The 14258-nt window shown below is 47.1% G+C and overlaps 1 protein-coding gene across 3 annotated transcripts in view; it reads left to right on the top strand.

The window, feature by feature from the left end:
* Positions 1-14258, top strand: part of UNC80 (unc-80 homolog, NALCN channel complex subunit) — a 181778-nt gene that overhangs the window by 53618 nt on the left and 113902 nt on the right. For 2 of the 3 annotated variants that reach the window (XM_075000740.1, XM_075000739.1), the window contains exons 16-19: positions 985-1133; positions 2574-2743; positions 3794-3895; positions 13597-13811. In XM_075000740.1, coding sequence (XP_074856841.1) covers positions 985-1133; positions 2574-2743; positions 3794-3895; positions 13597-13811 — 636 coding nt within the window. The remainder of the gene's footprint in view (positions 1-984; positions 1134-2573; positions 2744-3793; positions 3896-13596; positions 13812-14258) is intronic. The other variant, XM_075000738.1, reaches the window with a different exon arrangement.

Raw genomic sequence — 14258 nt, 5'->3', positions numbered from 1 at the left:
AGGAAGCAGGTTTTCAGCTTAATGACTTGACTGAATGCCAGCTGGAGTGGACTGTGTGTTCTGTGTTTGTTCTGAATGGAGATAAAATTGAGCATTAAGTCTTTCTGGGGAGCCTAAGGCGAAGCAGCAAATACGTAAACTGAGTGTGTAAACAGGACTATGAACATTCAAATTAATGTACCTACCGTGTAGGTCTAGATTTTTAAGTTACGCACAATTCTGTGTACCATTATGATGATGGCAAATGTTCATTGGTCATTGTGTACACAAGTAGCTAATGGGGGGTATTTGTAATGTAGGAACTGACATCTCAAAACACAAGTAGTTCATCTCTTTGTGATCCCTTTTACCTCAGAGAAAGGTGCAAGGAACACCATAGTGGACAACTGGGAAAAAAACCTGCCTATAGGGCAAATTTCTTCTAAATACACATTGGCTTATGCCTTCAGGGGACAAGTTCTCTCTTTTGAATATTTTTCTTCTGTCTAAAGAAACCATGGATGGTTTTGTCATCTGTGTAAATGGTTAATCTGTTTTTTGAATTCTTCCAAAATCTTGGTCTCCATAGTAGCTTTTGAAAGCAGAGTTCTGTTGGTTAAAAAGAATGTCCTTTCATCAGTTTTAAGCTTGTTTCTGTTCAGTATAGTTGAGTTCTGCGTTCTCTTTGTTATATGAGCAGGAAAACAGTCCATTTGTTACCTTGAATTCCTCTGTTTTAAGGAGGAGATAAAGTGAAAGTATAAATAGTCTTGATCATTTCAATCTCTTTTCAAATGGCAGATTTTTCTATCCCTCTTCTTATTTGTGCCGCTTATATCTGCTATATTCATTTGAGGTAGGGTCAGCAACATTGAACACATGGTTCAGGGTGAGGGCATCCTGTTTATTTACACCTTTTAATTCATTTAAATACACGATTACTTTTTAATCTATATTTTGTTCACACATCTCAGCCACGTGGTTTATTGTGCTTGCATTTTGCAGACAAGGCTGGATTTGGAAATAACTTCACCACAGTGGACAACAAGTCGACAGCCCAAAGTGTGGAAGGTATTGTTGTCAGCGCCATGTTCAAGTCACTTATCACTCGTTGTGCTTCCACTACGCATGAACTTCATAGCCCTGAAAACCTGGTGAGCATCTATATGCATCTTTTCAGGTTTTATTTCCTCTCACTTTCATAAAGCAGCTGGACTTGAAAGTGCAGGATCAATTCAATGAGACTTTATTGAGCCAGCTAACTAGACAAGTTTAAGAAAAAAATCATATCCTTCAAGTACTGGGTGGGGCAAATCTGACCCAGACAGCATAAGATTATGCACTGTGTTTGGTCTTTGATCTTCTTTTTAACATATTCCTGTTTAGCATATTTATGAATTATTAGGTGAAAGAGGCAAACAGTGGGGTGGCAAAATTTGCTGGTGATACTAAACTGTTCTAAATCATTAAGAACACAGCAGACTGTGGAAAGCTTCGGAAGGAACTCACAAAACTAGGTGACTGAACAACAAAATGACAAATGAATTGTAATGTTGATAAATACAAAGTAGTGTACATTGGAAAAAAAATCCCAACTGTACATGCAAAATGATAGAGGCTAATTTAGCTATAGCTACTCTAGAGAAAGATCTTGGAGTCATTGACGATAATTCTCTGAAAACATCCATTCAGTATCAGCAACAGTCACAAAAAGAAACAGAATGTTAAGAATAATTTAAAAAAGGGACATAGAATAAGACAAACAATATCTTAGTGCCTCTATATAAATCTGTGTTACACCCACATCTTGAACACTGCCTACAGATTTGGTTGCCTTATCTCAGATACATTGGCATTGGAAAAGTTTCAGAAAAAATGATTAGGGGTTGGAAAGACTGGGACTTTCCATCTTAGAAAAGAGCAGACTAAGGGATGATATGCTAGAGGTCTGTGACGGGTATGGAGAAAGTGAATAAGGAAAAGTTATTTTCTTGTTCCCATAACATAAGAATTAGGGGTCACCAAATGAAATTAATAGGTAGCAGGTTTAAAACAAACAAAAGGAAGTTTTCCTTACATAGTGCACAGTTAACCTGTGGTACTCCTTGCTACTGGATGATGTGAAGACCGGGACTTTATCAGGGCTCACAGAAGAGCTAGATATATTCATGGTAGTTAGGTCCATGTATACTTAATAGCCAGGATGAGTAGGAATGGTGTCCCTACCCTGTAGTCTGAAAATGGGTGACAGGAGATGGATCACTCAGTGATTACCTGTTCTGTTCACTCCTTCTGGAGCACCTGGCATTGACTACAATTGGGCTAACTGGACCTTCAGTCTGATCCAGAATGACTGTTCTTATGTTCATATGTTCTTAGAACGAGAAACATTTTGCCTTGACAAGAAACAAACCTTCAGGTATAGTGCAGATCTGAAAAAAGCTGTTCAGAATTATTGAGGTATGCGGTTCTTTATGAATTAGTGAATCATCCTGCATACAAACAAAAGGAATGTTTATTTCCCTCCCTGTATACGAACTGGTGAGTAACAGCACTTTCTCCTTCTCTCTCTCTCACTCTCCTTTGTTTTTCAGGGATTGTACTGTGACATCCGGCAATTGGTCCAATTTATCAAAGAGGCTCATGGGAATGTTTTTAGAAGGGTGGCACTCAGTGCCCTTTTGGACAGTGCTGAAAAGTTAATTCCTGGGAAGAAAACAGATGAAACAACTGAACAGGAGCTGAAACCTCTGGGGAGCAAAAAGTTTGTGTCTGGAAGGGATTGGTGTCTGAATGATTTATATACGGTATAATTGATTATGCTGAACAAAAATGTAAGACTGTCCAAGGGGTTGTTTGTTTTTATCTTGTTAGCACGTCAGCTGCTCATATGCGATGACAGTAGCTGCACTTAAAATTTAATAAAGTGAGGCAGCTGTGAAAGCAGCCCAGGAAATATGTACAGCCTAACAGAAATAACTGGTGTATATGAGGTAAGAGAGCAAAGCAGGGGAAATTCACAGGGAAGGAAGAGTAGAGAAGCAGGAGGAAGAAAGAGTGGGGATGGAGGTTGAGTGTAAATGGATGACTGCAAATCCCCACCCTCATGGCCTAGTTGCTTGAGGAGTTGAGAGCAGTTTGTATGAATGCTTATACTCGGGTGTGGGGAGCATGATAGAAAAGAAACTTACATGACGGAAAAGAAACTGTCCTGTGATTGGGATGCTTTGCATTAAAGTGTGAGCTAGAAGAATAAATATGGATCAAAAGAGAGCTTCAAATGGAACTAAATTCATTAGTCTTATATAAACTGGCAGCGTCAGATTTATTACATGGTTTTCTTGGTCTTGGAGAGAAGCAGACCACAACTGAGCAACACTGCCAAAAGTATGTGGTCACTACTTTCTGATGGTCAGCCATTTTTAAGGCACCTCACATTAAGCACCCACAAAATGAGGCGTCCAAAAGTGGTTGTAGCTTTTGAAAGTATTGGCTAGAGTCCTGCACTGGACTAGTGTAGAGTCCTGCTGTAGGTCTGGGATCCTGTAGGTCCCACACAACCTGCTGCCATAATAGTGGGAGCGTGATTTTAAAAAGCCCTCTATAGGGCTCTAATCAGGGCCTTCGTTCCCTGTGCCAATGCACTTCTGGTGAAAATACATGCCTGGGCAGGAAGGCTGCTGTAATGGAGGCATACATCTAAATTTGAGTTTCTGAAGTTCTTAGTTCAGTGATCAGGGAACAATGTTAATTATATGAGAAGCAACATACGATATCTGTCAACTTTATTTGACTGTTTCTATTGTCTTCATAGATCTGAGGTGGGAAGTGTTATTATTGATAAAGGCCAGGCATCATCAGCTGCTGATGAATGTCGTAGTTACATCTCCAGCCGTCCTCAGCAAACTCCAGAACAGTAAGTAAATATTTAATAGTTTGAATGTGTTGTACCTCAGAATTTCCCATTTTTCTGTTAACAGTCAGTTGCTCTTTTAGGTTTTCTCTGAGGGTGATACAAGAAATGTATGAGCATCTGTTTAGCTACTGCTGAACTTAAATGTCCTGTCCAACAAGTGCCCATTTTCAATAAAGGATAACAGATCAAACTTGATTTCAGAGGAAGATAAATTAAAGCTGACACTATAGGCCATCACAGGGAAGGGGAAGGAAGCAAAAAAGAAATTACAACAAAATTTGTGAGTGCATTTTTAACAGTGACAGAGAAATAAATAAAGCATTTCTTATTCACACTATCACAACAATTCCCTGTTTGTGCATCCATGCTCCAAACATGATACCAGGAAGTGATTCCTGTAGCTGTCAATATTCAAAGATGTTGCTCCTGCAGCAAGAAATGTCAAAACTACCCTGGTGGGATAGCTGCATGCCCATTAATTCACCCAGTGGTCAGTTAATTTCTCACCCAGATGCCCCTTGGGTTGTTGTATTTGATTCAACAGCAAAGCTGTGCCAGTGGCTTTGTTCTTATTGTAATTTTATATTTGTATTAGCGCAATTACTAGAGTTATAGACTGGGGACCCATTATGGTAGGTGCTGTGCATACACAAGGGAAAATGGCCTCCGTCCAAGGAACTTGCAGTGTAACAATAAGTAAAACTGGTGACGTTTCTGAAGAAAATCCTCCAGCATCAGCATGTTTATGTTTATTTTTCCGTTTTTTGAGTCAGACTGATTTTCTTCTCCCTCCTCCACCACAACAAACGGAGTATTTATAGAATCGTAGAAACGGAGGGCTTGAAGGGAGCTGTGGAGCAGTGTTTCCCAAAATTAAAACATTTATATACCCCTTTCAGGACTTCAGCCTTATTGGTGTGGTCCCTCTCTCAGTGCTGCATAAGCAGACTTATGACTGCCACAGGGGATTATTGTCTGCCGTGTACTCCTTGAAATCCTTTTGTGTACCACCGGTGGCGTGGGTACCCTGCTTTGGGAAGCACTGTTTTAGAGGTTATGTAGTCCTGCCTCCTGCCAAGAAATCCAGGCCATCTCCAACAGGTATTTGTCTAACCAGTTCTTAAAAAGCTCAAACTTCCTTTAGAATCATAGAATACTAGGACTAGAAGGGATCTTGAGAGGCCATGGAGTCCGGCCCCTTGCCCCAATGGCAGGACCAAGTACTGTCTAAACCATCCCTGATAGACATATATCTAACCTGTTCTTAAATATCTCCAGTGATGGAGATTCCACAACCTCCCTTGGCAATTTATTCCAGTGTTTGACCGCCCTGACAGTTAGGAACTTTTTCCTAATGTCCAACCTAAACCTCCCTTGCTGCAGTTTAAGTCCATTGCCTCTTGTTCTATCCTCAGAGGCCAAAAAGAACAAGTTTTCTCCCTCCTCCTTATTACACCCTTTTAGATACCTGAAAACTGCTATCATATCGCCCGTCAATCTTCTCTTTTCCAAACTAAACAAGCCCAATTCTTTCAGCCTTTCTTAAGTCACATTCTCTAGACCTTTAATCATTCGTGTTGCTCTTTTCTGGACCCTCTTCAATTTCTCCACATCTTTCTTGAACTGCGGGCCCAGAACTGGACACAATACTCTAGCTGAGGCCTAGCCAGCTCAGAATAGAGCGGAAGAATGACTTCTCGTGTCTTGTTCACAACACACCTGTTAATGCATCCCAGAATCATGTTTGCTTTTTTTGCAACAGCATCATACTGTTGACTCATATTTAGCTTGTGGTCCACTATAACCCCTAGATTTCTTTCTGCTGTAGTCATTCCTAGACAGTCCCACCCCATTCTGTATGTGTGAAACTGATTGTTCTTCTTCGAGTGTCCCCGTGGGTGCTCCACAATAGGTGACGGGCTTGCCCGGCGCCGCAGATCGGATCTTCCACGCAGTTTCTGCTGGACCGCGCATGCGCCGGTGCGCACCGCTCCCTTGCGCGCTCCTGGCCACGTGCGCGATCCGGTCCCCGCCAGTTCCTCTTAACCGCCGTCGGCTGCAGACGGAATCCGACTAGGCTAAGGCCAAATAGCGTATTCAACGACTTTATCTGTTTTTCTTTCAAGTTTTTTCAGATACTTAGGCTACTATGAGTTAGCCGGTTGTTATTTTGCAAAAAAAAAAAAAAAAAAAAGAACAAACAACAACAAACAAACTACGAGCGGGACAGCTTCAGCCAGTCCCAGTAACAAGCGCCGGAGGCCAGGAGCTACGGCCATCAGCCCTCCTGCTGAGGCAGGCCATCGGACAGGGAAAACAGCACAAAGAAGGTGCTAAGTACCCACTTAATAAAACTCAAAGACTCACCAACAATGTCCTCTTCAGGCTTTAAAAAATGTGAGTCCTGCCGAGAGGCGATGCCAGTGTCCGATGGGCACACCCTATGCATAAGGTGCCTGGGGGAGTCCCATGTGGCACAAAAATGCGCCTTCTGTGCAAAATTAACGACAAGAGCACGGAGAGACAGGGAGATGCGCATTAAAATGCTGCTTCTTGATAAGGCCCTCCAGCCAGACGTGCCGGAGCAGCCGCAGCAGGAGGGACCCTCCGGGGCCCTTAAAAGGAAAGCTGCCTCCCTCACTCCATCAGCGCAGAAACGGAGGAAAGTCTCTCCAGCCCGATCCCTGCCGGCAGCAACAGTGAGCAGGACGGGAGGAGCACGCAGCCCCCAGCCGCAGCAACAGCTGATTGGCGGCGGCACGGAGAGCCACGTGCAAACTGCTCAGCCTCCGATGATCAGCCAGCCGCCCCGCACCGCAGGCAGGGCGGCGGCTAAACAAGCACCGGCACCGGCGGCACCGCAGGCAGCGGCACCAACCCCGGCGGAACCGGCGGTGCAGAGCGCGCAGGCACGCAGCCTGCAGGCGCAGAAGGACACCGCACGTGTGGCACCGCCTTCGAGCGTGCCTAGCACGGTGCCGACGGGGCCGGGATCCCCCGTGCGTCAGGGGGCGGAGTCACCTCCTCCAGGGAGGGGGAAGGCTGCACACAAGAGGAGGCATTGCAGCCCCTCTCCGGACAGGGCTGTGGAGCTGCTTTCTCACAGCCCTCCGCTTACGTTGCAGACTCCAACCAGAAGGCAGGGGTCCCCCCTAGCCTACCCGGAGCCCCCTTCTCCATTTTTGCAACCAGCCTCACCCTGGATGGCACCACCTTCACCCTTCCTGGGGTTTGAACCACTGGACTATTATGCGAAGTCGCTCTCTCCAGTGTCTCGACGATCTCCCTCCCCCAGACGCAGAGGGTACACGCCAAGGGAGTGGTCTAGGTCACCCTCCCAAGAACAGTGCCTATACTGCCATGGTTGCCCCTACCACGCGGGGCATACACACCATCGGCAATCTACTAGGGAAAGATCCCCACAAACTATCTCGTACCCCCGAGGGCAATCGCGACCGGGGACAGAGACTCAAGCATCTCAGGGGGGACTGGTCATGGAACCCCGAGATTTTCCCTCGCAAACCTCTAGCGAGAGGGTGTACCATCACCATCAGGAACCGGAAGGGTCCAGAGAGATGTACCCCAGCGGTTCCTCACTCTCTTCCCCGGACGAGGCTACGGCCCTGGGGGACGTCCATCCTACGGACGATCTCAAACAGTTTCAGGAGCTGTTTAAGAGGGTGGCCTTCACGCAAGGCATCCAGACAGCAGAGGTGCAAGAGAAACACCATAAGCTCCTCAAAAATTTGAGACCTCCGGCCTCTTCCAGAGTAACAATACCGCTTGATGAAGCGATCTTAGAGTCCGCCATTACGATATGGCAGACCCCTGCGACTATTCCGCCTGTCCAAAAGAGAGCGGATAAGAAATACTTCGTGCCGGCAAAGGGCATGGAGTTCCTGTTTAGCCACCCACAGCCAAACTCCCTGGTGGTGGAGTCCTCACAACAAAGATCAAAAACATCTCAATTCAAAACAGGGGGAACGGACAAAGATGCCAAGAAGCTAGAGCTGTTGGGCAGAAAGGTCTACTCCTCCTCCACTTTAACGTTGCGAATGGCAAATTACGCAGCGCACTTAGCGAACCATAATTTTGACAACTATTCCAGGTTAACTTCCCTCATGGACTCGCTTCCAGAGGACAAAAAGCCGGTCCTCAAGGCCATAGTGCAAGAAGGCTACGCGGCTGCGAGGATGGGAGTTCAGATTGCTTTGGACGTTGCGGACACGGCAGCACGTTCCACAGCAACCGCAGTGGTGATGCGAAGGGAGTCGTGGCTCCAGACCTCGGGTATACCGAGGGATCTGCAGGCGAAGATAGTTGACCTTCCCTTCGACTCGCAGAAGCTGTTTGCTGAATCAACTGACTCGGTCCTTCATTCCAGTAAAGATTCAAGAGCCACACTCAGGACCCTGGGGATTTACACCCCCCCATACACAAAGAAAAGGTACTACCCTCAGCAAAGGCGGTACCAGTACCAGCAACAGCGCCCCCGGTATCACAGGGGTTACGAGCAAGGGCGACATCAACAGCACCAGCAGTACAGAACTCCCAGGCGACGCTCACAACAGAGCCGTGCGTCCTCGGGGCGGGGCCAAAGGCCACAAGTTTGACATACAGATCCAGGGCAGCGCCATCACTACCATCGCACACGGTCATCCGAAGCAGCTATTTCACCATCGCCTCCGACCATTCTACGACCAGTGGCAAAGGATCACCACAGACAAATGGGTGCTGGAGATCATAGCCACGGGGTACGCCATCCCCTTCCAGTCGCTCCCACCGTCACGACCTCCACCCAAGCCCCACCTCCAGGAGGCCTCCCACGTAGCGAGGCTCAGGCAGGAGGTGGACCATCTCATGCTCATAGGGGCGGTGGAAAGAGTGCCGGAGCAACTGCACGGGAAAGGGTTCTACTCCAGGTATTTCCTCACGGAGAAAAAGACAGGAGGCTGGAGGCCCATCTTAGACCTTCGCGGCCTCAACAGGTACCTGCGCAAGCAACGTTTTCGGATGACCACGATCGCCTCCATCCTTACAGCTCTGAACGATGGAGACTGGTTCGCAGCCCTCGATTTACAAGACGCGTACTTCCACATAACCATCCATCCGGCTCACCGGCGATTCCTCCGGTTCATGGTGGGCAACGAACACTTCCAATACAAGGTCCTACCGTTTGGCCTCTCCTCGGCCCCCAGAGTCTTCACCAAGACCTTGGCAGTGGTGTCAGCCTACCTGCACAGACAGGGGGTATTCATTTTCCTGTATCTGGACGACTGCCTGCTCAAAGGGGCCTCGAAAAGAGAGGTTCTGCGCATGATACGTGTCACAGCAAACACGTTCTCCTCACTTGGCCTGGTTATCAATCTGGCAAAATCACAAATAGACCCCACACAGGACATAGAGTTCATAGGGGCTCGCATAAACTCGGTTGCAGCGAGAGTATACCTACCAGAGGCTCGCTTTCGAGCCATCGGTTCCCTCGTGCAAGTCATCACCTTCAGCCCTACGGTGCCGGTCTTGACGTGCCTGCAGCTGCTGGGCCACATGGCAGCGGCGACGTTTGTAGTGCAGAATGCCAGGTTACACATGCGCAGCATGCAGCACTGGCTGGCGAGTGTATACAAACCGGCAGTATACACCGTTCACAAGGTGGTGTCGCCCACAGCGGGGGTGCGCAAATCCCTGCAATGGTGGGTAAACCCCAGGAACTTGCTAACAGGGGTACCCTTCCACCAGCCGCAAATATCGGTTTTTCTCACTACAGATGCCTCCCTCATAGGGTGGGGAGCGCACATGGGCGAAGAGGTGACTCAAGGACTGTGGTCACCCACGGAACAGTCACTACACATCAACGTACTGGAGCTCAGAGCAGTGTTCAACGCCTGCAAACACTTTCGAGACCACATACAAGGCAAAGTCGTCGGGATCAGTACAGACAATACCTCCACCATGTTTTATATAAACAGGCAAGGAGGAGCTCGATCCCGTGCCTTATGCGCGGAAGCAATCCGCTTATGGAACTGGTGCATCGCCCACAATATAATTTTGAAAGCCTCATACTTGCCGGGTGCGCACAACGTGAAGGCAGACCAGCTGAGCAGGCGTTTTGCGCTCACACACGAGTGGCAGATCCGTCCCGATCTGCTACGGTCGATTTTCCACGCATGGGGTTTTCCCCAAATAGATCTGTTTGCCACTCAGCACAACAAGCAGTGCCCACGATTCTGCTCCAGGGCAGGACTGGGAAGGGGGACCCTGGGGGACGCGTTCGCGATCCCGTGGGGGGGCCCCCTGCTTTATGCGTTTCCTCCCACAGTGCTGATCCACAAAGTTTTGCAAAAAGCCAGGAGGGAAAGGGCCCGGATGCTCCTGATAGTCCCAACGTGGGATCGCCAACAATGGTTCCCCCTACTCCTGCGCATGTCGGACCGTCCACCGATGCCTCTTCCGGTGGTGCCGGATCTGCTCACGCAAGCCCAGGGGTCCATAGTGCATCCGCACCCCCACAGCCTGCGACTGCAAGCGTGGTTAATCCATGGCTCAGCTCCCTAGAGAGCACATGCACAGTGGCAGTACAACATGTCCTAGAAAGTAGCAGGAGGACTTCCACTAGGAAGACCTACAAACAAAAATGGACTCGCTTCACGGCTAGGTGTTCTACCAAACAGCTGGCCCCCCTTTTGGTGCCTATACCTACAATACTAGAGTATTCACTGGACCTCAAGAGAGGAGGACTCTCGCTATCCTCATTAAAGGTCCACCTTGCCGCCATCTCGGCGTTCAGACATGAGGAGGAAGGGCACACGGTGTTCGCCCACCCTATGGTTACCAGGTTCCTCAAAGGGTTGATAAACATCTACCCCCCTCGGAAACCGATTCCACCTTCGTGGAACTTGGACCTGGTGCTTACCACGCTAATGGGACCACCGTTCGAGCCCTTGGCCACGGTCCCCCTCCGCCTCCTTACAATAAAGACGACCTTTCTTCTTGCAATTACGTCAGCTCGTAGGGTGAGCGAGCTCGCGGCAGTCATGGCAACGCCACCCTGCACTGTTTTTTCCAAGGAGGCGGTAACCATACGGCTGCATCCAGCCTTTGTCCCCAAAGTTTCTTCCGAGTTTAACATCAACGAACCTATTGTTCTACCCTCGTTTTATCCAAAACCTCATAACTCCAACGAAGAGGCGCGCCTACACCTCCTGGACGTGAGGAGGGCGCTAGCCTTCTACGTAGACAGGACCAAGTCCTTCCGGAAAACGGATAGACTCCTAGTCTCCCTCGCTCCCAAATCGAAAGGAGAGGGTCTCTTCTCGCAGAGAATCTCAAAGCACATTGTATCCTGCATAAAAATGTGCTACAAGCTCAGAAAGAGTCCTTTATCGGCCACTCCCAGGGCTCATTCCACCAGGGCGGTGGCGGCATCAACAGCCTTTTTCAAGGGCGTTGGGTTAAAAGACATTTGCAGAGCGGCGACCTGGTCGTCCTACGACACCTTCGCCAAACATTACGCCCTTCACAGGGTATTCCAAGAGGATACCCGTCTCTCTGCAGCGGTCCTCTCGGGGACAAGCTGCACATAATCCGATTACCCACCTCCTATCTTGGGTTACTGCTGGGTAGTCACCTATTGTGGAGCACCCACGGGGACACTCGAAGAAGAAAGAGAAGTTACTCACCGTAGTAACGGTGGTTCTTCGAGATGTGTCCCCGTGGGTGCTCCACTACCCGCCCATCCTCCCCGCTTCGGATCTCTGTTAGTGTTTTGCAGGGGCACCCGAGGCGGTTGGTCGAGGAACTGGCGGGGACCGGATCGCGCACGTGGCCAGGAGCGCGCAAGGGAGCGGCCCGCGCCGGCGCATGCGCGGTCCGGCAGAAACTGCTTGGAAGATCCGATCTGCGGCGCCGGGCAAGCCCGTCACCTATTGTGGAGCACCCATGGGGACACATCTCGAAGAACCACCGTTACTACGGTGAGTAACTTCTCTTTCCTTCCCAAGTGGAGCACTTTGCATTTGTCCTTATTAAACTTCATCCTGTTTACCTCAGACCATCTCTCCAGTTTATCCAGATCATTTTGAATTATGACCCTATCCTCGAAAGCAGTTGCAACCCCTTCCAGCTTGGTATCATCTGCAAACTTAATAAGCGTACTTTCTATGCCAATATCTAAATCTTTGATGAAGATATTGAAGAGAACCGGTCCTAACACAGACCCCTGTGGAACCCCACTTGTTATACTTTTCCAGCTGGATTGAGAACCATTAAGAACTACTCTCTGGGTATGGTTATCCAGCCAGTTATGCACCCACCTTATAGTAACCTCATCTAAATTGTATTTGCCTAGTTTTTTTATAAGAAAGTTTCCTGAAATAAAGGCTAACCCCTGATCCCGCTGACTTTGAGATCTGAATGTTGTAGTTAGTTCTGCTGCACATCCTTTTTAATGTTTCCCAGGTCTGTATTCTTCTGGAGTGGAGATAGACTGCAAAATTAAAATCTAGAATGTGGATAAGAGGAAAGTCAAGAAAAGGGTGTTTTATGCTGGACTTAACATGAAACTTTTTGAAACCTTTTTCTGATGATGCAGTTGTAAACAGAATGGCTGTGTCTCCATGTGCCTCTTCTTCTGGAAGTGGCATGCTAATGAGCTAACCAGAAGATGTTAATGAGGCATGGATGCAGATTTTTCCACACCTCATTAGCATATCGGCACATGGTTCCGAGTCTGGAAGAAGCTCTTCTGGACTCCAAAGTACACGTGCAGATGCAAGTCCTGTGGGAATCTTCTGGTTTCCGAACCACGTGCTGATATGCTAATGAGGCAGGGAAAATTTGCATATATACCTCATTTAATCTTCCGGTTAGCTTATTAGCATGCCGCTTCCAGAAGAAGTGGCACATGGAGACACAGCCAACGGAAATTTTGAATTGCCTGAGGAAAAAAATGATGTTAACTATTCTGCTCACAGTCCTGCCACAGAACATTGGGGTCTCAGATTATGCAGCAGAATATGATATCACATTTTAAAAAAGTTGCTAAGAACTGTGATTTGATATTTCATTCTGTGTTGAAATGATTATTTTAATGTAAACATTTTATAAGGTGGACAGTCTTGAAAAGCATTAGTCCTGTACGTTATTGGTCACTTCGACCGGAAAGGGAGATGATTCTTTAGCATAATGACAGGAAAACACAACGACTTTTTAGATTAACACTCCAGGTTAAAAACTGTCTTCATTGTGCAATATTAAGAACATTGTTTGGCTTAACAGACTGCAGTCTTAAATTCTTAGGGTATGTTTACACTGCCAAGGTATTTTGGGCTACCAAGATATCCCAAAATAGCTACTCTGCATCTATGAAACAGGTCAGGTATTTTGAAATATTTTTCAAAATACCAGGTGTGCTATTTTGGCATTTCTTTATATCTCATTGCAGGAGAACAAGGGATACCTCAAAGTAGCACCTTATTTTGACATTAATGCCCAAATAGTCTATTTTATAATTAACTTGAAATAGGATACACAATTTGCATAGCACAAATTGTGTATATTATTTTGAGTTAAGGGTGCAGTGTAAACATAGCCTTAAACTAACAAGTGCCAAGGAACAGAGGAGGAGAAACATGTTCAAATGTGCTTAGCAGCATACAAACCAAAGTGAGGTATTATTAACTCTATGTTGTGTTCTTTCCCAGCGATGAGCAAATGCAAGGGGCAGTTCTGGGTCGCAAAGACTTCTGGCGGAAGATGTTCAAGTCACAGAGTGCAGCAAGTGATACCAGCAGCCAGTCAGAGCAGGACACATCAGAGTGCACCACAGCTCATTCTGGAACAACCACTGACAGGCGCTCCCGTTCCCGCTCTCGGCGGATCTCACTCCGAAAGAAACTCAGACTCCCCATAGGTAAATGTATGTCCATTTATATTATATATACATTTACATACTGCATGAGCAAATAGAATAGATCTGATCTATGTTTGTGTTTGATTTTGTATAACAAAGACATGTAGTGTCTGAGTGCCTTACCCTCATAGCACCCCTTGTGAGGTATAGCAGTACTATTATCTTCATTTTACAGACAGAAAAAAGAGACAGAGAAACACTAAGTGACTTGCCAAAGGTCACAGAGGAAGACTGTGGTGGAGCAGGGACTTTAACCCCAGTGCTCCCAAGTTCTAGACTAGTGTCATCACTGGGCCATCCTTTTTCTTTCTCTAAAAGAAGTGTTCCTAGCACATTTCTATAAGAAAGGAAGGACAAATAATGTATCCCTCCTTACTGACCCTTCTTGATTTTTAAACTTTAACCATCCTAAAATTCTACCTCACATGTCAAGAACTAAACTCTGATCTTCAA

Source organism: Carettochelys insculpta, chromosome 8 (genome assembly GCF_033958435.1).
Source record: "Carettochelys insculpta isolate YL-2023 chromosome 8, ASM3395843v1, whole genome shotgun sequence".
In the NCBI taxonomy this organism is placed as follows: domain Eukaryota; kingdom Metazoa; phylum Chordata; order Testudines; family Carettochelyidae; genus Carettochelys; species Carettochelys insculpta.
This window is presented reverse-complemented; position numbering and strand designations above follow the sequence as displayed.